We start from the raw sequence: 23,996 nt of genomic DNA, 5'->3' as shown, positions 1-23,996 counted from the left end.
GTTGGGACTTCGCTTCCCAGCAATCCCAGCGGCCGCTGGTCACGCGAGGCATGCCGGGCACTTCGCCTCGGTAGCGGAGCAGCCGGCCAGAGGCGATGCGTCACCGCGTGGCGTAAAGGCGCGCGGCATCTTGGGACATGTAGTCTGGGATTCGGACGCCCCCTCGGATGAATGGGGCCAAGGCTGACTGCGAACTACAGCTCCTCAGCCTGCAGTGTCTGTGGTGGCCGCGGGGGAGAGGGAGACTGCGGCGGTCCCCCGGGAGAGCGGTGCTCCTGGACCGGGCGATGCTCTGGGTCGCTACGGGGGCAGCTGGCCGGCTTCCTGGGGTAGCGGTATAGGCGGGCGCTTCCTCTGCGCGCTCCTTCCCCTTCCCCGGCTCCAGCCATGCGCCCGGCCTTCGCGGTGGGCCTGGTATTTGCAGGCTGCTGCAGTAACGTGATCTTCCTAGAGCTCCTGGCCCGGTGAGTGACCGGTTCGGGCCGCGCCTGGGTTCCCCGGGCGTCCCAGCACGCCATCCCCTGGGACTCCGCGCCCTCACTCCGTCCCCACCCTCCTGCGTGCGGGGGCCTGGAGCGGGTCGGCCTGAACCCCCGGTCGGGTCTGGGCAGCCTGGGATCCCGCTGAGTCTGCTGCTCCGTCACCTTGGGCACTGACAGTGTGACGTCCGGTCTAACAGTTTCACAGCATCCGGGTGAGAGGGACGCTCAGGATGTTGCTGTCATCACCCCTTTTCCACAGTTAGGGGAACTGAAGCCTGGAGAATTTTTCACGTGACCGACCCAAGGTCGGCAGGGAGCTGTGACAGAACCAGGTTTTCGCCTCAAACCACTGTCTCTCTCCCTCCCATCCAACCCCAGCTCTTTTATTGATCTTGTTAATGGCACATGCTTAATTTGAGCGTAGCATTTTGACTTAACAAAGCAGTCTGATTTTGTAGATGCTGCAAACAAAGTTTCATTTGAATTCAAGTATCCCAGGTAGCATTTGTCATATTGGTCTTACAGATGGTTTGGGGTATTTTGCCCAGACATACATGTCAATGATGTGGTGCAACAGATTCTTTCTTATGTAAAAGATGGGTCCAAGTGACCCAAAAGAGCATTTCCAGTTTTAAGACATGATAGTCTTTAAACTTGGAAGCATGCATTTTGAAGTATAACTTTTAAATTTGGGAATGGCTATGACACTTTCCCAAAGGAAAACTAGATTGAGTTTGTGTAAGTGGCTTGCAAATAATATTGAAGAAAAACGTGCAAATTCAGTGGGTAGAAGTCGTTGCAAAAGAGACAACAGGTGAACTGGAAAAGACTGAGGACTAAAAAGCTCAGTGTTAATGAATTTGAGTCTTGACTGTGTCATCCACTGGCTGTGTGGCCTTTTCAAATCACTTGGCCTGTCTGGGCTTCCTGCTGTAAAATGATACCTATTATGCTTTATAGCTCCATCTTTTTGAAACTGTGCATTACAGGTTGAGTATCCCCTATCCAAAATGCTTGGGACCAGAAATATTTCAGATTTTGGCTTTTTTAAGATTCTGGAATATTTGCATATGCATAATGAGATATTTGGCCATGAGACCCAAGTCTAAACACAAAATTCATTTATGTTTTATTTACATTTTGTACACGTAGCCTGAAAGTAACTTATACGATATTTTTAATACTTAATGAAACAAAGTTTATGTACATTGAACCATTAGAAAGCAAAGGTGTCAGGAGTGGAATTTTCCACTTGTGGCATCATGTTGGTGCTCAAAAAGTTTTGGGTTTTGGAGCATTTTGGATTTTGGATTTTCAGATTAGGGATGCTACACCCGTATCTCCATTGACTATCTGAACAATCCTATGCATGAGATAGGTCAGGAGTTATAATCACTGTTTTGATGAAAATGAAACAGATCCAAAGGAGTTAGTGGCACTACTTGTAAGTGACAGAGCCAGAAATGGGATACAAGATGTCTAGTCTAATACTTTGTTTTCAATCTCCTCCTTAGTTTTGAACTTGAGTACCCCAAAGATTTTGGTCATGTAGTGCCAACTAGAAGTGTATTTTATTTGATGCCATTGATTTGATGCCACACACCTGGCTGTGTGGCCTTTGATTTATTTGATGCCACACACCTGGCTGTGTGGCCTTTTCTTTTATTTTTTTTATTATTTGAATACATTTTCTGAAGCAACTGCTTTACCTTAAGGTACATTTTGCATTGGGTTAACTTTTGCTGTTACAGAGCTTGAAAGTTTGTTATGCAGAGAGTGTTGATAAAGATCTATTATTTGTCTTGGGAGTAGTTAAGAGATGAAAATGCAAAAAAGAAAACATTGTATCCAGCTGTAAATTTGATACACTTCAAAGTAAGGCCACTTTGGAAATTGGTTTAAAAATATAAAAAAGTGATACCAGACAAGCCCTGGAAATGAAGGTCAGAGAATAATAGTGTAATATTTGTGTTAAATATACCATTAATTGAAATCTTGTCAAAGGCTGTATGACTTCAGAATATGCAGACAACTGGAGCTTCTCTACTAGTTTGTAAGCCCCTGACTAAAGTATTTCATCTTCCTCATCTATTTCAGCTATAAAAGGGGATGATAGTTCTCCCAGCCTGCCAGTGTTTTGAAGAGTTAAATAAGCTGGGTCTGTAAAGCCTAAAACACATTCCTATGGGCTTCCTTTTCTAACAACTTGGTTACAGTACAGATATACCTTGTTTTATGAGATGTTCCTGAAAAGTTGTAGATAAATCTAACTTTACAAAATGATATTGTACAATTTAGGAGCATCTATTTAGAATACTTTGAATAATTTGTGAATAAACCATCGCTCTTTATCTTTTTCTGTAAATCTGAATTCTTTTTTTTTCTTTTTTCCTGAGACAGAGTCTCAACCTGTCGCCCTGCATGGAGTGCCGCGGCGTCACAGCTCTGGCCAGGCCCGGTTTGAACCCGCCACCCTCGGTATATGGGGCCGGCGCCCTAACCAATGAGCCACAGGTGCCACCCTGTTGCTGTTGCTGTTGCAGCAGCAGTTGTCATTGTTGTTTGACCTGGCCCAGGCTCCGTTCGAACCCGCCATCCTCGGTGTGCGTGGCCGGCTCCCTACCCACTGAGCTACGGGCGCCACCGTGTATGAGTTCATGGAAAATGCAATTTTTTCTTTTTCGGACACAGAGAATCACTCCAAGTCACCACACCCTTTGACACTGTCCTCATTCTCAGGCTCACCGCAATATCCTTGAGACGAGTGGTGGCTACTCAGTGTCACCATTTGCCAATCGCAAGCCAGCTGCCTCCCTCCCCTGACAGCCCCGTTCGGCGTCCTCAGGGGCTCTCGGGGGGGTGCGTCCCTGTCTGTCCATCTACCCCCTTTTCAGGGACGGGCAGGCCCAGAGGGTTGAAGTGTGTGGAACAGGGCTGGGGAGTTCACAAAGGAAAAAAGAGGGTGGGCGGCGGCTGGGTGGGACAGGGAGGGAGACAAGCCAGAGGCCCTGGTGAAACCCGCAGACGAGGGGGGACAAACGGGCCCCCTCGGTGGGGAGGTTCCCCACCACCACCACCACCACCACCACACACGCCCCAGGGTGCGGACGGATCCAACCCACTCACAGCCGGCCCTTTAACAGTTGGCCGGGCCACAAAGAGCACAAAAAGGAAGGTTGCCAGCTCGCGCAGCAGGGGCAGGGGCGGCTCTCAAAGGGTTGGGGTGGGTTTCCCGACACGTAGCGGGGAAGAGGACTGGCGTTTTATGCCCACGCGCGCCGAGTTACTGGATCGCACTCCCTCCCAGAGGCGCTGCTGTAAATCTGAATTCTTACAGAAAACAATGGATTTTTTTTAAATAGAGACAGAGTCTTACTTTATCGCCCTCGGTAGAGTGCTGTAGCATCACAGCTTACAGCAACCTCCAACTCCTGGGCTTAGGCGATTCTCTTGCCTCAGCCTCCCAAGTAGCTGGGACTACAGGCGCCCGCCACAACGCCCGGCTATTATTTGTTGTTGTTGTTGCAGTTTGGCCAGGGCCAGGTTTGACCCCCCACCCTCGGTATATGGGGTCGGCACCCTACCCACTGAGCCACAGGCACCACCCAGAAAACAATGGATTTTTATAAAGTGATGAGCAGGTACATTTATTAATAAAACCAATGGCACACAAGACTGAAAGCAGCCTTTTCCTAATTTGCTTAGGCAAGTCATGACTTCTCATGTTACAGATCAATAAAGTAAGAGCTGGTTGGACCAGATGGTTCTTTCTAGATACGGCCTTGGAATTTGTGACTTTATCTTGAGATATTATCGTAGAAAGCTCATAAATTTTTATAGAGTGGGAGATGTGCTTTTTATATGACTTCCTGGGATCATTATGTGCCTTAATAAGTGGCAAGTAGAACGCTGAATATGAATGTCAAAGTGACTTGAAGGCAGAAAAGAACTTTCTTAACCATTTTCCCCAGATTGGAAAACAAATTTAGGTTTTCTTCCTGATTGTTATACCTATAATTGGGACCAATAATAAAATATAAAGCGCAATGCAGTGAACAGTGCGGATAGGCAGTAACGAATGAGTGCCCTGATCCCTCTCATTAGGGAGCTTAAGTTCTACTTCTGAAACAGGATACACACACATGGGCTAACTCACTAGGCAAATACCGAATGTCTTACATCAGAACAGCACATTGAAACACTTTCTTTTCCACTAAGTGCCTGGTCTTGAATTAAATAAGGAAGTTTCCTAAATTTAGCAAAAGAAATGCAAAGGGTATAAACTGTCTGCATTTTTAAAAATAAAACTTTGAATTCTTGCCAAAGAGCATTCAAAGTAAGAGAAACTCAAGGGCGACGCCTGTGGCTCAGTGAGTAGGGTGCTGGCCCCATATGCCGAGGGTGGTGGGTTCAAACCCAGCCCCGGCCAAACTGCAACAACAACAAAAAAAATAGCCGGGCGTTGTGGCGGGCGCCTGTAGTCCCAGCTGCATGAGAGGCTGAGGCAAGAGAATCACATAAGCCCAAGAGCTGGAGGTTGCTGTGAGCCGTGTGACGCCATGGCACTCTACCGAGGGCAGTAAAGTGAGACTCTGTCTCTACAAAAAAAAAAGAAAAAAAAGTAAGAGAAACTCAGTTAACAATTATAATTTCTAAGGAATAAAGTTCAAGAAAAGAAATTAAGGGATCTAAGTTTTTTTAAATCAGTTATTCAAGTTAAAATAAATAATTTCATTGAGAGCTATACAGCAATATATTCTTAAAAAGCTTTACAAGTTTTTTTTTTAATTATATGAGTACATTAGTTAATTTTTTAAATTCTATGAAAATAGAAATAGAAACAAAAAGTAGATTAGAATTATCAGGGGACTAAGAAAGGAGAAACGGGGAGTGACTCATAATGTGAGGTGTCTTTTGTAAGTGTGCTAAAATTAGACAGTGGTGATGATTATACAACTAAAAACTCACAAACCCACTTAATTATAATAATAATAAGGGTATCTGCAAACACCATTTATTTGCTGTTTGACTCTTGCAGACTTACTTAGCTTGGTGCCATGTGGCCCTTGGTGGCTTTAGCAATGAAATGGGTATGATGTAGTAATATCCACCTCCATAAAATAAAGTTGAAAAATATTACAATGCATTTTTTTAATCCTATGGAAAATATACATATAAAGTAAATTTTTAAAAAGTAAATCCTTTTAATCATTTGTACAAATCTTAATATTCTAGGTCCTATTTGCTTAAAATGAAGCATCCTCACATTCATTCACTTACCTGAGTGAAGGCCTGATACTGCTACAGAAGTGGAGGCACAGATGAATGTGACTTGGTCCATCCTCCAACTGCTGGGGTTTTAAACTGTCTCATTCTTCAAGTTTGCTCATGGTATTAGTCATTTTCTCTAGGGCAGGTGTCAAGTCTCATTCATGTTGAGAGTTACCTTAAAGCTGCCACCTAACTTTACACTTAATCAGTTCTTGATAATTATTCTTTAATTGGCCTACACTTTTAGTAAAGAGATATAGAAGGTAAAACAAGGAAACTTTTGAGCCTCTTCTGGGTTAAGTCTTATATTATACCCAAAGTTAAATCTTGGCACTTCGTGTGTATTTTCTCACAGAGTTCTTTCTATAACAATAATATATCATTTGATAGATAAGAAAAATTGGCCAATATGGTCTTTAAAAGGGTGACTATACTTAGATTAAAGATCTTTGAATATATAAGATTCTATATACTGGAAATCATGGTTTTGTTTTCCTTTTTCACTCTGTGGCAGAGACTGTGTTAAGTGTGAGGTAGGTGCTAATACTGTCCCCATTTTAGGGCCAAGAAAACCAGACTTAGGTAATTGAATTACCTTCCACTGTCACATGGTAAGGGATAGAGCTGGATCTCTCATGTCCGTGTGTACTTTTAACTGTGATTGGAGCACAGTGGTTCTCAACCTTGTGTCGGTATGTGAGGATTACTTGTACACCTTATACACACATGCATGCTTTCGGACCTTTCCCCAGACCTAGACTGGTGGTTCTCAACTCTGGCTGCATCTTAGAGTCAAGTGGTAAGCTGTATAAAGTGTAGGTGCCATGACCCTACCCCATACTGATCAAGTCAGAAGTGGGACAGTGAGCCTCTTCCAGTGTATGAGTTTTGAAAAAGGGGCCTGGCCGGATTTGCAAAGCACTGTCCTAGTGACCATGTAGAGTTAAAAATTTCCTTTTCCTGTTGCTCATATTTAGGCTAATGGTTTTAATTAGCTCCTTGAATAAGGTAAATGTCTTATGTGATTATTTATGGATTCCTGAAATATTTAGCCTTGTCCCTTGAACATAGGAAGTGCTAAAAGAGAAACGGTTGAATTGAATATAAAGCAATAGTTTTCAAGAAAACCTTCATAGCCAGCAGAGCTTGAAGGGTAGCTACAGTTCTGCCTCGGTTAGTAAGCCTCGCTCTGTACAAGAATGGCAGATGCCTGGGGATGTCTATTTTTATGCCTAGTATGTCTATTTAAGAGTTTTATAGCTTTGTGTTACTGTTTTAACGTTCACACTACCAATGGAGAATGAAGTTGTTTTTGAAAAATGTCACTATATTAATGTGTAATAACATAGTAATCTGTATATTCACTAGCTTCAGGTAAATGCCTTTGTCAAGATGAAAATCCGTTCCAAACAGAAAGCAAAATATACTTTTAAAAAATGAAACTCTAGACTGTGATGGCCGGGAAATAGCAGTTGCATATGAAATCTGGACGCTTCAAGAGGACAGCGATGACTGGTCACTTTGTTCTTCTTTCCATAATTGACTGAAGAAAACTATAATCATTTTAAGGCATTTCACAGAATGCCTCGAGGGATGTCAGAAAGAATTTTTCTGCTTTATAAACTTGTTCCTAACAGTCGCCATGGAAGAATCCTGAGCCATTGTATCACTGAAGAGGCTGAATTCCACTTTTTGAGTACCTGATATATTCAAAACAATGTCTTAAGAGTTGTGGAGAAGAGTAGTCTAAAGCAGTGTTTCTTAGTCTTTTTTTCACTGTTGCCCTCACACTACTCCCCATGCTGGGTGCTTTTCGGATCTTTTTTTCTTAACCCCCCTTCCATAGGTATGCTCTCCACTGGTTTAGGTACTGTGTGCCTATCTGTGCTTTATGCTTATAAAAAAAGTGACTCCCCCACCCACCTAAGGAACCAATTCTGCGGGTTGTCTAAAGTACATTTCTTCATTTGAAGCAGTCTCAGTGACTCTCGGTCAGGGATAAGCAGATACTCTAGAAGACCTGAGCATGTATCTGGTCTACCCAAGCTGACTGACTAGGATCGTGACTAGAGAATGGCCTTTTGGTGAAGGGAGGATCCCAACCAGAACATATGACCGGTTTCCTGCAGTTTCCCAGGAAAGCTGTATCATAGTTCTAAGAATAAGTATGTCAGAGTAATTCTCCCTCGTGGCCTGCTACACCTAGGGAATAGTGAAATAAGAAAGCTGACATTTTTCCCAGTGAGTTAAACGTTAAATGTGTGCGATCCGTGGGATATGAAAACCAGTACAAAGGACAGTGGGTAGTAGAAATCTATCCTCCCTGCTGTTGTGGAACGAATGATGCATTTTAGTGCCCTTCAGCTCAGTGTTTATGCCTTTCCTCTCCCTTTTTCTTATTCACTATGCAGGAAGCACCCAGGATGTGGGAACATCGTGACATTTGCACAGTTTTTATTCATTGCTGTGGAAGGCTTCCTCTTTGAAGCTGATTTAGGAAGGAAGCCACCAGCTATCCCCATAAGGTATGGCACATCGGAGTCTTTTAGCCTTTTTTTTTTTTTTTTTAGTTAAGAGGTAATGCCTGTATAAAAGGAGTTTGATACATTCTGTTATAAGATTTATATCAAAGGTATCAGTAAAAGAATTCATTTTCTGAAGTTAATATGTTGTGAAACTGCAGAGAACCTATTTTGAGAATAAAATTCCTGCCACAAGATTTAAAATAACTTTGATGGACACCATAGAGAGAGAGTGGATAGAATAAGCTAAGTCTGAAGACCCAGTGTGACCCCCAATTTTTAATAGTTGTGTTGCTGTCCTCTATGTTGGTAAAGTTATCAAAAATGCTAAGAATGGTATCGGCGTTCCTTTTTAAAACTAAATCTCTTTTGCACATAATTAGAGGTGAAAGTTATACAACATTGTGATTATACCAAATGCCACTGAATTATTCCACTTGGAAATGGTTAATTGGTTGTTATGTGAATTTCATATTAATTAAAAAAAAAAAAACAGGAGTGACAAGCTGGGGCAAAATTGTTGATGCCTGATCTCTGTCCATTATTCCAAATTTGCATAACTGTACTCCTGGGGCCAAACACAAAACAGGGAAGTTCTTATAATAAACAATATATTGAAAACTCAGCATTCCTGCTGTGAGAGTCTTGAGATAAAAGTATAATCCAGGCCATGGTAATCAGAGCACTCTGGGGGAGGATCACCTGAGCTCAAGAGTTCCAGCCTAAGCAACAGCAAGATCCTATCTCTACTAAAAATGGAAAAATTAGCCATGTATGGTGGTAAGGGGTCTGCAGTCCCTAGCTACTCAGGTGGCTGAGGCAGGAGGATGGCCTCAACCGAGGTGTTTGAAGTTTCTTTAATGGTGCCTCTGCACTGCAGCCTAGTAGAGACTCTGTCTCAAAAAGAAAGAAAGAAAGAAAAAGTGCAATTCATCCATTTGTGAGTTTTAGTAGGATAGTATCTCTTACTTCCTTTGAGAGAGCCATTCTGGTGTGAACGTACCCAAGCACTAAAGTTAAGGCTCATCCTTATTGGTGTTGGTGTTCCCGAATAGGCTGCTATAGGAAACGTGGCTGGATTTTCTTATTAATACTATACTTTTAAGTTTCCTAATGCAGTGGTAAATATCCTGAATTTTTTTTTCTCTGTCATTGGCTTTAGTATCTACATAAAATTTTCTGCTACTAAAGACCACAGGAGACCCCAGCGATTTTTGACTCCTCTGATCCTTTCCCACCTCCTCTCACTTTCTTTCCCGTTCCTTCTTGTCCCTGTCACCATTTCTAGCTCGCTGGCCTCTCTGCCTCCCACCTCTTCATCCTTCCGTTTTGTCTTCTCCCGTTTTATCATGTCACCCTCCCCCCTTCTCAGTGGTGACCACGATGTTCAGAATAAAGTCCGAACTCCCCAGCAGGTGGTTTGAGCCTCCCCATAACAGCCATCCTCCCATGTGTGTCCTATGTGTGATGACTGTTTTATTTTCTGTATGTGAAGCCATAATCAGAATCTTGCTCATGTCATTCATCCCTGTAGACTGTTTCTAGGCAGTGCTATGTAGGCAGCAACACAGAATAACTGAATCAATTGTCCTGAAAGACTCTGACACACTAACTCACTTTATCTCCAAGTGGCACCTCTTTAAGACGGGACTGAGAAAATTTGGCAAGAAACTTTGTGAAGTCACCAATAATATGTTACTTAGAAGTGAAGATGCTGTTGCGAGTAATTTGTCATGTATGACATATTGAGTTCTGCGTTCATTGTCCCGTTCCTCAAGCTTTCTGGACTATGTTAATATAGACTTGGATTGGGTCCTTTTGGTGTGTGGCATCAAATCGAACCAGCAACGCAGACATGGTCTTCAGGAATGATAACTTGGGACTCAGCATTACCATATTCCTCAGATGTGTGCAGAGGTGGAAAATGGTTGGGAATCTGCTCAAAGATCAGCATTTCCTGAAGCATATGGGACCACTTATTTGCCTTTGCACTGTATTCATTAGCCATTTATTTTAAATACTGTTTTTTTCTCTTATTGAATATTAAGTTGAATCATATGAAATTGCTGATAGTCAACATTTTTTGACCTATAAAAAATGGCAATTTTATATGATTTAACCTAATATGTAAAAAGACATCTTACATATTTTCTAGATTACAATGGGGATATACAACTCTAAAATTATATGTTTAAGTCATTTATCTGTTCATAAGTATTCATTTGTATTTATCCCTTTATCTTTCTAAATTATTAGGGTTACTGGATTTTTTTTTTTAGTTTTTGTTTTTATTTTGAAAGCTATAAATTCTCAAAAAATAAGGACCCTGATTTAACATAATATATACAAGTTGAATCATGTCCTCATTAATTCAGAGGCCACTGATTCAGAATATGGGATAATTTCAACAGTTCCTACGCTGAAAGTAACCCTTGACTTAGCAAATCTTTTTTTTTTTTTTTTTTCCAGTTTCTGGCCGGGGCTAGGTTTGAACTCGCCACCTCCAGCATATGGGGCCAGCGCCCTACTCCTTTGAGCCACAGGCGCTGCCCGCAAAGCTTTTCTTTAGAAATAGTGAAAAGTAATAGTATAAACAAGTTTCCAGAAGAAATATTTGAGATAATTAATCCATTTCATGTTCTTCAGAGGTATATGAAAATGCTCTACAAAGAACTGATACAATAATGAAAAACCATCCACTCACAAAAACCTATTGATGACTATTAGGTAACCATTTTTGAAGCTTAGTTTTAAGTTGCTGTGTATACTTGAAAAATATTAAAAGTGTTTTTAAAAAACATATTCTGTAATTCAAACCTTTCCCACATTAGTCTGGCTTTGTGAAGTATTTTTATGTGTACTTGGTATTAGATCTCACATAAGAGTGATGCAATCTTTTAATACAAAGAAAGCAAGCAAAATGCTTTTTTGAGCAGAAATACATCTCTTTCTATATTTTATTTTCTTGAAATAATAGATTGTGTGTGATGTGCTGTTTTCTCTGCATTTCAGGTACTATGTGATAATGGTAACCATGTTCTTCACCGTCAGCGTGGTGAACAACTATGCCCTGAATCTCAACATTGCCATGCCTCTGCATATGATATTCAGATCTGTAAGTGCTGCCAGCTCGCATGCGTCATGTTCCTCTGAAAAATAATATTTAAGTAGGTAAATTGAACACATGGCAAAAGGAGAAAGGTCTTGTAATAAATGAAGTCTAGGGTATATGAATAGTTTTGTGAATGAGTAAACAAGATCAGCTTTCATCTGAAAAGTAAGGCAAAAGAGAGAAATCTGAAAGTGGATGGCTTACTTTTATTTATCTGATGCCTAATAGGTAATTAATAATAAGAAAATCAAAATGTCCATGGGAACCAGACTTTACCTTCAATTTCCTTCATCTGGTTCATTTTATATTCAAATTTGCTATTAATGTTATTTAACTTCTTACCACTTCTTTTTTCTATAAAATTACATTTACTTCTAGTACATGAAACAGATACTTCTCTTTTCTGATTTGTTTTTTAAGCAGAAACTTGAGGTAATAAAGGGAAATTCCTAATGAAGGTAGGGTTTCTCCCAAAGCAGTACAGGTTTTCTTCTCTGCCTAATGTATGACAAGAGATCTGTGTGTATATAAATAAGAAGAGAGTGTTCCCTGAAGAGCAGGGAGGACTTCTAGGAGAATGTAGATAGGGTTGCAGAAGAATTTAAAATAGGTGATAACTGGAATGATAGCATTCCGAGTGTTCTGAGATATTTGTGGAATTGAATGTGCTATTCCTGAAGGGAGTTTCCAGAGCTAATTATAATTATTAAGATGACATTCAAAGTATTGAACACATAGTAGACTTTCATAAACACTTGTTGTTGGGTGACACCTTTCCAGAGAAGAGACATATTCTTGCATGACTTCCTAGATTAAAACTGGGGTGGGAGAAGCTTATTATAAGCTCTTATAAATTAGATAATGGAAAATTTGCCAAAAGTAGGTCTATGATGTCATTTATTTCTGCTAGCCCTAGCTTCCACCACGACCAGTTATTGAGAATTAATCATGTTATTGTCATTACCATCTTTAAAAGTTTTTGTTATTTACATGATGTATTTGTATGGCCTGTACTTTTTGCCATCATGAGGACAACTGCACCTCATTAATTATTCATCCTAGCATCCTTCATTCCGCATTTTTTACCTTTGTCTGTATTCATATTCATCTTGGATTGTGTTATTTTCCTCTCCTAGTAAACGAAAACTCTTTTACTTTTGTTATCTTTTACAGGGTTCTCTAATTGCTAACATGATTCTAGGAATTATCATCTTGAAGAAAAGGTAAATGATATACTTTGATATTTTATGTATAGAAGGATGGCCTGAGCCACCTTCCATAGGCTAGTGTCTGGATTCCTTTTCCCAGAGTGCTGATAAGTTAGTTCTGGGTCATCTGCCCCTTTTCACAGTTCTTCCTGTGACAGTGGTGCACAATGATGCAATTTCCTGAGGCTGTTTGACCAGGAACAAGGCCCCACCTAGGGTTTTGGAGAATCCTCTTCTCTGTGTAGAACTGATGAGCTCTGTCATCATCGAATTTCAGTACCACACTAACCTGTGACACCAATGGATGGCGAACTTCACTGTGCAGTATCTATGCCACTGGCCACGTGTACCATTTACATTTACAGTGAAATTATTCAAAATTAAGCAAAATTAAATATTTAATTTCTCAATCTCAGTAGTCTTGAATATTTAATTTCTCAATCTCAGTCCCATTTCAAATGCTCAGCAGCCAGCTCTGGCTAGTGGTACCATATTAGAGAGTCCAGATAAGGAACATTTCTAGGATCCCTGAGACTCTGTGGGGTGGTGCTATCATAGAGTGTGCTTCTCAGTGCAGTGTAATGACCCAAGGAGTAATCTTTTGTATTTAAAAGAAAATTCCTAACAAGGGCTTAAATAGCCAAGAAGATGGAATGAAAGATTCAGAGCTGTTCTTTGTGACTGTCACCAAAGGCTGTCTCTGGGGTAGGGGTGGCAAATACCAGGAGTACCTAGAATGCTTTCTGAAAAGTTTTTTTTCCCCACCTTCATTCTGAGCCTTTCCCCTTCCAAGAAGGAAGGACACTGGGGAGAGACAGCATACATAGTCTAGAAAATGTCTCAGGGCAAGTTCACTGTCACCGTTAAGACCAAAATTATACAAGTTGATGGCAACTTTTCAGTGTATTCAGTATCCAACCCCAGTATTAGACTCTGTCTACCAGCTTGGAAAGTGGCTGTCAATTCAGAACGTATGAACCTAGAGTTGTTTTTAAGTAATAAGGGCTGTGTCATAAAAAGGCCAATTGTCCTGTCTTACTAAGCTCCTTATCATAGGCGCTGTATCTTCTGAGGCTTTTGTAATTCCTGATAAATACCACTGTACTGTTCCTTCCTCAGGTTCTCTGCATTTAACATACACGTACAGTGGTCAGCTTTCCTACATTTGGAGCAACCATTGTACTTCTTGGTAGTGTAGACTTCACCTTGGGACAGACCTGTGGTCCTTCCCACAGACCCATAACAGAGATACAAAAGAACATATTGGAAAAGAAATTCTCAAACACCTCTTTCCCTTAAGAACTTGTTTTGAGTCTGTCATCTTGAATCTATCTATCTAGGCCTTATGACTCCATTTTTTTCTGTGGGTACCACCCACAGAGCAGGCAGGCATTTCCATAAATTAACTGTCCAATAGAGTGCATGGGTAGTTTAGTATTTTCTTTTATTTATCTTGGGTAGAAGGCCTCAAGTTCATAGTGTGCTCCTCTTTCCAAGATGTGAGGACCAAATCTATATTCACCCTAACCAAGCCTTTCAGTCTTTGGGGGGCCTGAGTTGTAAGTCTGCACCTTGATCTCTCCAGTGTTTAGAAACCACTCGGTATCCCAATTTCTCTGTGTATATACTTACCTGGACTCTGCTGGAAAGTGAGCCTCTCAGTCATATTTTAGTGATTTGTACTTCCATGCACCATCTGGCTGTAATTATCACTTGGAAATTCATATCTGTGCTTTCCTAAAGTGTTTTTGTTCTTATTTTTTGCAGATACAGTATATTCAAATACACCTCCATTGCCCTGGTGTCTGTGGGGATATTTATTTGCACTTTCATGTCAGCAAAACAGGTGGTAAGAATCAGCTCACAAATCATTTATATTCACTACTTGCCTTTGGGGCTCAGTTATCAGGCACTTATTAATAATAGAACAAATTCAAATCCTTTTGTAATGTAAGGATTCTGAAAGCAAAGAGTGGAGGGAAATGGGTAACATATTACCCTTGTATCTTGGCACCTTGCCTGTAGTCTGGTCTCTGTACCTAGTCTATTTTCTTATTTCCTAGACTTCCCAGTCCAGCTCGAGTGAGAATGATGGATTCCAGGCATTTGCGTGGTGGTTACTAGGCAAGTACAGTAATTATAATAAAGCTAATTGCCTTTGCAGTTGTGTTTGCAGTTTTCTCCTAAGAGACATGTTTCTTGGCAAGAAGCTTTGGCTAAACAAATTATACCATAGAAGAGAGAGGTACCTGGGATCATATATCACTGAACCTTAATGCTCAAGAAATGAAAAAAAAGGAATATCCGTGTCCATGGCAGTGCGCTCTGCAGCATGGTTCCATACTTTTCTTGGTGGCCAGAGAAAAGTATATGTCTACTTTCCCATCACACCCTTTCAGAGCAGTGCTTGGAGTGTCACCATCTCTTCACAATCTGGCTGCTGAGTTGAAGCTCCTGCAAAAGAGGGGCACATTAGAGCAGTTGACCCTCTAAATTTCCAAGGAACTCATTTGTAAATCTTAGATTTATTTTCTTCACAGGTTAGCCATTCCACATGGCAGTGTTCCCACACCTGACTGAGCATCAGAGCCTTCTGGGGAATTTTTTAAAATACAAATACCTCTTTGTAGAATTCATTAGGCAACTCCCATAGAGCTTTGTTCTCATATTTTTTGATATAGGGGGAAGCTCTTTTCAGGTGCTTTTGGTGATAACAATCGTAGACCGAGACTGACCGAGTGGAAGAGAAATAGCTGTGTTTTCCTTGCTTCTTACTTTTGAAACTTTATCCCTTCAGGTTGTTACTGTTAGCATAGAAAGATCATTATGAGCTATTAGAAAATACCTTTACCCAATGAGAAAGATTTGCAAAGGATATGGGCGTACAATTCACAGGGAAAATTAATGTCTAATAATTTATGTTCAGGCTCACTACTCTAGTAATCAAAGAAATGCAAATTGAAACCAAAATGCAATGCCTTTTTATTTTTGGCTTATCATATTGGCAAAATGACAAATGGCTACTCTTATTGCTTTTGATGGTGAGTAAGACAACTATTTTTATATAAACTCTTTGGGATGTAATTTGACCCAGCATTTCTGGAAAAATATTGTGTATTGAATTTTTTAAATTGCCACAGCCTTTAACTCAGTAATTCCACTTATGAGCATTTATCCTAAGGAAATGATCAACATGTGTTTAAAGATTTGTGTGTAAGGATATGAAGGATATACATTGATTTTGATGATGAGATAATTGTAAATAACCTACCATTCTTTTATTATAAGACATTTAAGTATGCTGCATACTCATGATAGAATAATATACAGTCATTATAGCACACTTATGAAAAAATTTTAATGAATGATTTGAAGGCAAAAATCCATGAAAAAAGATTGTGAAAAAAGCAAGATATAAAATTGTATATATAATCTGATCTTGTCTTAGTATACAAAAATATTTTACATAGATGAATCTAGAGAGATGTAGAAAACTATGAAGGATTGCATAGTAATGCTGTGGTTGATTTTTATTTCTTTAATAATTTTATATACATTCTACATTGTTTGTAGTATTTATAGAACTTAAGGCAATAAATAAATGTTCTTTAAGAAAACATCTGAAAATTAACAAATGTAAGCATCTTATAACCTGATGTTTGTTTTTTAGGTATTGGAGCACTGACTTTTGCTCTTCTGATGTCAGCAAGGATGGGTATATTCCAAGAGACTCTATACAAACAATTTGGGAAACATTCCAAGGAGGCTTTGTTTTATAATGTAAGCAACTTCTTAAACCTGAGGAAGATGAAAATTCCTGAGTTGTAGTATGTTATTTCAATTGAAATATGCCATCCTTCTGATGTCGTTGAAGGATCAGTGTATAATCAGTAAAGGACTTTGAGGCTGGTAGACTGAAGTACTATTGATAGGGTGCTAATGTGCTTTCTGAACTACAGTCCTCTACACAAGATGATCATAATCAATCAAAAGGAATAAACCTATCAGTTAACTGGGGAAAACCTCAAGGGACTAGAAACCTTTACCTGCAATGTTATTACAATGAAGTCAGGTCAAAGCCAACATGGAAATCTGGAAAAGGAAAATAAGTTCTAAAAGCAACATGCCAAGGGGAATGCGTGTAGCCAGGCATCTGTGGGATCGTCTGGGGAGGAGGGGGTGAGAGAAGTAAGTCCCCCAGATGGGCTTTATTCATTTGATAGAGAGTTTAATTAACTAAAACAAAGAGTTAGGCCTCTTTGTTTTAAACTGCCTATCTAGTGCCACCTCCTCTAAGGTCCCTCTTTCTCCCCCTGTCCCATTGAGATGTGCCAGAGCATCGCCCCTCAAGGCTGGGGAGAGGTAGTTGCCTCCATGTTCAGTCACCCTAGGGGTGAGTTTGCTGCCAGCTTTTAGCACTGAAGTTGCAAATAAGCAATTTGAAATACTTAATTGGAGCTAGAGTATGTGGCTGGGAATTTTAAAATTAAACGTTGTATTTAGTTCACAGTTTTGTTCGTATAAGGCCTGGCACATGGTAATTGGTCAGTAAATGTCAGCCATGACTCGTATTCACTATTGTGGAGGTGGCAGTGGTGTTGGGTTGTTGTCGTCAAGCCCCTTCATCTTTGCTTATTGTTTCTTCTTCTTTAACCTGTTTTTATTTGTGTCTTCATTTACTTTTTCCCTGACTTCAGATCATCCTCTAATCTCTTTTCCCACTAGTTTCCTAAACCCCCTGAATTCTGCTTTTGCATTCTCTATCATTTTAAACTAATATATTTGCCCAGCCTTTCTCCAAAATAGTACTATGAAGTGTCGCAAATCCTTTCAGGGAGAATAATTATGTGTGTAAATTTCTCCATTCCCTTTTGTCAAAGAAAGGAGGCTGGCTCCATTTTTTGCTTATCTGTAATAGGGTTGATACATCATGTAATGTCAAGCGGCCAGAAGCACTGTATACATTTAAGTTAAGTCTAATTGCTTTCCTTGATATTTCTTGTCAAACAACTTGTACAACTTTTGCTCATTGTAAAGCTATTCTAATTATTAAATGTTTTTATACTTAAATTTATGTGACCTGTTTCTTCCCACAGCATGCCCTTCCACTTCCTGGCTTCATCTTCTTGGCTTCTGATATTTTTGACCATGCAGTTCTATTCAATAAGTCTGGTGAGTTTGTGGTGATATGGTAGGATTACCTAACAGTGAATGCAGCAAAGTCTCAGTTTTACTCTTGACTTGATCACAGCAATTTTCACGATCTTACTGAAATCATCTTTCCCTCTTGTAACTGTCTGCACTCCAGCACAGGAATACAGAGCCATTAATCAGCAGTTGCAGCAGAAAAAGCTTTTATAGGTGCTTCTCACAATTATTTGCAAATGAAGTAGGAGAATATCTTCAAATTTTCTATTTTGCTTTGGAATTTATATCCACATTTCAGTGTGGAATATTTGGTATTTTGCAAATGCAAACAAATAATAATGGCATACTGCAGAGATCAGAGTTTTGTGAAGGTGGGCAGCCTTCCAACCCTCTCTGCTGCTGTTCAGCCTTTTCTGCCATGAAAGGTAGAACTTCTTATAGATCTGGCCTGAGCAGACTTGGAGCAGAGCAAGAGGGGAGCTATATAAGATAATAAATGATGGTAGGGCTTTTCTCTTAGTGCAGATTGGATAGACAGCAAGAATAAGCAAAATTAGTTTCAAGTGTCTAGAGTAAATTAGCTATTACTCTTTTAAGTGGCCATTTAATAAATTAGCTATAGGTTGTCAATTAATGTGAATAAAATCATTTGTATGATCTGATTCTCTAATAGACAGAGTGTTATATAGACAAATGAATGCACAAGGAACAAATAATCACTTTTAAGGTCAAGGCTTTATGTGACACACTCCTTGAATGGTAAGCACATTTTATAGAAAGACAGTTTTACTCTTGACTGCTCCACAAACATTTATTTGCTGTCTGAGAGTGAGCTGTAAAGTTACACGTGCTCTTGGCATTTGTAATGTTGCCTTTCCCATTTGTCCAAGAAAAAAAATGTGAAGCAACTAGTGTGAAAGGAAGTTTGTAAGGCTCTGAATTACTCAGAGAATCATTTCTGATTCCTAACCATTTTTTAAGATCTCTGAGAATCCCCACATAGAAAAAGTCTATTAAAATAAAAATATTATCAAATTCCATTGGATGGATTTACACTAAGAAAATCTGGTAAAGAATTCATCTTCTAAAGGTCACAGGGCTAGGTATTTATAGATAAAACATTTTCTCAGAATCTGCCTTCATCTTCTTCAGAATCAGCTCCAAGTTAAATATACATTTTCCTTCTCTGGATTTTCTTTTTTTTTTTTAATTTATTTATTTTTATTGTTAAATCATAGCTGTGTACATTAGTACAATCAAGGGGTACAATGTGAGGGTTTCATATACAATCTGAAATATTCTCATCAAACTGTTCAACGTAGCCTTCATGGCATTTTCTTATTTACTATATGTAGACATCTGAGACCCTTATATTTTCCAAGAGAGTTAAAATCCATGTGAGTATTTTTTATGTCATGCTGATTGTGTCTTTTCTCAGTAAATTGATAACTCTGGGTCTCTGAAGTGATTTAAGAGTAATCACATTTAACTTCCTTTTCATGTCAATACCTGCTAAGTATATCAAAGACAATGGAATACGAGATTATAGGCATTACCCACTGGTCCAGAACACAGTTACAAGATTCAGTTTTTATGAATATATATGTGACATTTTTTTTTTAATTTTTTTTTATTAAATCATAGCTGTGAACATTGATATAATCATGGGGCATCATTCACTAGCTTCACAGACCGTTTACCAAGTTATATGTGACATTTTTGGCAAAAGAAAATTAATGTTTATTTCCTTGACAGGTCTCAGCATTACTTTATCAAAATTACTTAAATTATGCTAATAATCTAACTCTAAATTTAGCAACATCACAAAATTGACCCTTTGAGGATAACTATCTCCTTATTCTCTTTGATCTTAGATATTTTATCTCCTCCCAAATATTTACTGTGCCAGTCTCATTATATAAAACTAATATACGAATATCTTTAAAGGAAGAGTTATTCACGGTTCTATTGGCCTACACATCTGCTAATTTTATTTTCACTGGTTTCTTCCATAGCTGTAATCCTTGTGTAGATATAATTTTACATTTGTTTTTCACTTTTACTCTGAGTTTTTTCATGTGACTATATGATCTCTATGATTTTGTTTTTATAGAATATATAATGCCTCATCTAATTATAGTACCTTTGCTGACACAGCCATTGCCCTATAGCTTGACATCTACTGATTTTGAGTCATAGTTTTTCCTTTTGTGAACAGTACTGCAATGAATGCAGAACTGTTTTTTTACTCTTTTGAATTATCTAGGATTAATTATTAAGGATGGTTATGAATATTTTTATGGTCCCTCAAGAAGGATTATGAAACTTATTTTTAAAAGAATAACTCCATTCATACCATTACTAAAGGAATGGCTGCCAGTTCTACGACCACCTGCCAGTTAGGATATTATTTGTAGATTCTGAATTGCTAATTTAGTAGATGTAAAACAGTATAATCTAATTTAATTTGTAATTCTTTGGTTACTAGGAAGATTGAATATATTTCCAAGTGATGTTGAGTTACTGGCCATCTGCCTCCTCTCATGTTGATTTTCAGTTAAGCCAGTACTGTTCGGAACTTCTCTATGCTTCAGTCTTTATTTAGTGACATCTGATTCAGGTGAAGCCTTAAGAGTGTATTTAAAAATTTAAACGAGTTATCTTTTCTTTTAAGAAACCGATTTAATGACTCTTATGGCTGATGCAGGCTGGAATCAAGGCAAGTATGGTGGTGTATGGCTCAAATCTATCTGCAGGGGAGATAACATTGCTGTCTGTATTATGTGCAGTCTGTATAACCTTATTCAAAAGATGAAAACTTTTGCTGTCAAAAATGATTTGTCCGTATCCTCTCTTAATCATTGCAGAGTTATACCAAGTTCCAGTCCTCGGTGTGGCAGTGCCCATCATGTGGTTCTACCTCCTCATGAACGTCATCACTCAGTATCCTTTGGGTTCCTCTGTGGTGTGTGTCCTCTCCATGGTAATTTGGCTGAGGGTTATTTTTTTCTTTTGGAGAACAGTGACATGATTTTGGTTTTTGCCTGGATTTTTCCTGCAGTAAGCAGAGACAAAGAGACCCATTCAGGGAACTCGTTTGGAGACAGCAAAGGACATGGTAGTAGTGCAGTTGGTCAGAGCCCCAGGGCAGCAGAACGAGATTCTCTGGGTGGAAGTGCAGGAGTCCTTGGGTTGATTAAAAATTGGTATGTGATATAAATGATCTGTGACTTCAATTTGGGGTGTTTTGGTATCCTAGGATATCTCCAATTTTCACATGGTTCTGAAAGAATTCCAAATTAATCAAGACTTAGTTTTTTAAAATGGTTATTTTGAATGATATTTAGTTGATTATGAAAATCATTATGTCTTTGAAATAGTGAAAGAGATTGAGATTGGCCTCATTTCTCTGAAGCCACCTCATCAATTTGCACAGAGTTCCTATTAGGGGGAGGAGCAGAGGGCGAAGACCAAGGTAAAATACACATGGATAGTATCACTCTTACCAGGAGTGTCACCCTCTGTCATTACCTCAGAGGTGACCTCCCTTGGAAACTGGGAAGAATACAGAATAAACATAATAGGAGGTTTTTAGGCAGTTCTCAGGATCACAAATGGAATCGCGGGACGGGAACTCCAGGGTGTGTTCCATGGGGGAGCACAGCCCCAGAGCCGCTGCAGCAGACCCTCGTGTCCCTTTATGTTTTCTTGGAATATAAAAATTTAAGCTGACAGCCATGTCAGACTCAGCGTCCCCACTGATTCTCCAAGCACACTCTACAGAAACCGCCTTAACCCCTCCCCTCCAGGTACGTGTGCATCCGGGGCGTGTTCATCCTCACCACCGAGTGCGCCTCCCTCACCGTCACGCTCGTCGTGACCCTGCGCAAGTTTGTGAGCCTCATCTTCTCCATCCTGTACTTCCAGAACCCTTTCACTCTGTGGCACTGGCTGGGCACCTTGTTTGTCTTCATTGGGACCTTAATGTACACAGAGGTGTGGAACAACCTGGGGACCACAAAACGTCAGCCTCACAAGGATGACAAGCAGAACTGAGGTCTGCCTGCAAGAGAGAGCAGTGCTGCAGGGGGGGAAGGGTCTGGCGAGGTCACCTGTGCTAATGCTGAATGAATCCAACATGCACCAGGGAATCTCAGAAGGAGGCAACTTCTCCCTTTCTCATGGGTGTGCAGACCCCACATGTAGACTCTGAATAGAAATCTCTCAACCCTAAAACAGAAGAAGAGGTCTGTACTACTGAACAGCTTTTTCATTTGTTATTTCTGTTTTGTTTACCAAAATATTCAGTACTATTTTATTGAATTCTGAGTCCCCAGAACTACCGGCTTAATGTCTATGGTCTTGGACAAGATCATCCCTTTTGTTGCTCCTCTGATGTTTCTCTACCGTAGCTGTTGTTGTCATCCCGTGGTCTCATCTGCTTTCCTCCTGTCACCTCTACACTCTTCAGCAGCAGTCTTTAGTCAGTCAGACAGTCCAGGTGCCATCATTACCAGGAACACGCAAGTGGCCAAATAAACTGAGACGCCAGTAACATCAGGGCCAGACTTCCTCCTGCCTGCTGGGGAAGAAGCGGTTGGCCCTGGGAACCAAGCCCCAGGGACACTGGTGGGACGCCTCACTTCCTCATTTTGCTTTTTTTTTTTTTTGTCCCTGTGCAAAAGTCAGATGCTTTCCCATCTGTTGCTTTTTGTGCTTAGAACAGTCTTACAGCATGTCTCATGTTTGGCACAGGATTAAAAAGAAAGAAAAGTTGTTTATGGATCAGGAGAAGGGCCCAAGAAGCCTGTTAGCCTAGGCCCAGATGGTAACAGCAGGAGGACCCTGCAGCAGCTGACCCTGCTCCCCAGAGGCCCAGCCAGGCACTCACAGGCTGGGTGGCTGGGTCCCACGTAGGAGAGGAGTCTTTGAAAGGCTTTGCAACCAGGAGATTCAGCTTTGCCTGACAACCCGGATAGAGTAAACGACCAGTCAGGTGAATGAACAGACTAAAGTCTGTAGTGGGTGTGACGTTTAAATCAGATCACATCACAACCACAATTGAAAGTGATTCTTTTTTCTCCTATAAGATATCTTAATGTTCTAGATGTGCACTCGGGAAGGGTGGTGTGTGCTTATTATATGTAGAAACATGCCTCTCTCTTGCTAATCATTTCAGAGGGCTGGTTTTCCTTGTACATACAGGATAATCTGGAGAAAGAGGACTGCTGTCACTGTGGTGTGTGTGGTGTGCACACTCACGTGTTGCTCTCTGCAATCAAAGAGCGTGGAAGTCGGTGTGCTTTGGTTTCCCCTGGCTTCACTGGGTGGGACCTTGGTTAACCTCACACCAGACGATGCTCTTCAGTGAGCAGCTAAGCTTACTGGCCACTTTCTTTTTGCCTAGACACAAAGGCTTCCCCATTTTTTTCTGGGTGTAAATTGTGTTCTTAAATTGAGATAGGATTCTCCAGGTTTCCTGGGCTCATTATTCCACTGTCTGGAGCTATTCTTTGGTAAGTTCAAGCAGCAGCAGTGAAGACAAATAGCTTAGAACCACCCGGTTGCATGGAGAAGGGATTTAAACTGCCTCGGATTTTTGTTACTTAAAACATGGATACTATTTCTTCACCACAGTCACTGGTTTTGCAGAGTGAATTGTTGTTGTAGACATTGACAATTTCCGAGTGCCAGTAATGGTCTATTCTAAAAGATGCTGCATTACATGTGAACCCATTCACATGTAGAATCAAAGCCACTAACTTTGAAATATGTGGAGTTCCTTAGAATCGATGGTGCTGTACATGTCCAAGTGTTAAATAACTTCTTAAAAATGAAAACAACCAAAGTTACTTTTATTGCTTAGTAGAAGAACCTGTCCTGGGGGCTCTTTGATTGCTACATACCTGGAGTCTAAGTAACTCTTACAATGTACAGCTTCACATAACCTAGTGTCACTCTTTTTCTGTTGATGGAACACATTACAATTTGCAGTTATTTGAGACATGTTGATGCACACAGACAGCACTGGGGCCCATTAGGTTTTAGATTCTGGTTTTAGAGCGTGTTTAGATTCCTCTCAGCATGAATACCGGCTGGTCTGTTTAATAGGAGGATGCATATGGACAGATCTTAGATTAGAGCTCGCAGACAGCACAGCAAACGCGTGGAGGAACGGAACACCCGAAATGCCCTGTCAGCGGTTTTACCCTCTAGTATTAGACATAAGGAAATATATCTAAAGGATACTAGT

The 23,996-nt window shown here is 40.1% G+C and overlaps 1 protein-coding gene across 1 annotated transcript; it reads left to right on the top strand.

Annotated features, from left to right (window-relative positions):
- On the top strand, positions 1-21,999 carry SLC35B4 (solute carrier family 35 member B4). Its single transcript, XM_053553466.1, has 10 exons — positions 1-464; positions 8,165-8,278; positions 11,288-11,390; positions 12,561-12,610; positions 14,363-14,444; positions 14,659-14,719; positions 16,266-16,375; positions 17,692-17,767; positions 20,611-20,686; positions 21,553-21,999. The coding sequence occupies exons 1-10, from the start codon at positions 388-390 to the stop codon at positions 21,797-21,799; spliced, it is 996 nt and encodes a 331-aa protein (XP_053409441.1). The 5' UTR covers positions 1-387; the 3' UTR covers positions 21,800-21,999.
- The last annotated feature ends 1,997 nt before the right edge of the window (positions 22,000-23,996 follow it).

Source organism: Nycticebus coucang, chromosome 11 (genome assembly GCF_027406575.1).
Source record: "Nycticebus coucang isolate mNycCou1 chromosome 11, mNycCou1.pri, whole genome shotgun sequence".
Lineage (NCBI taxonomy): Eukaryota > Metazoa > Chordata > Mammalia > Primates > Lorisidae > Nycticebus > Nycticebus coucang.
Note: the sequence above shows the minus strand (reverse complement) of the source record. Positions and strands in the feature narration are given on the sequence as shown.

What these genes read in the sequence shown, in the direction of transcription:
- SLC35B4 (XM_053553466.1), top strand. Translation starts at nt 388, where the DNA reads ATGCGCCCGGCCTTCGCGGTGGGCCTGGTATTTGCAGGCTGCTGCAGT. An exon ending in CCACCAGCTATCCCCATAAG is followed by an intron (nt 8,279 to 11,287) that starts GTATGGCACATC and finishes TCTGCATTTCAG; the next exon opens with GTACTATGTGATAATGGTAA. An exon ending in AGTTCTATTCAATAAGTCTG is followed by an intron (nt 17,768 to 20,610) that starts GTGAGTTTGTGG and finishes TAATCATTGCAG; the next exon opens with AGTTATACCAAGTTCCAGTC.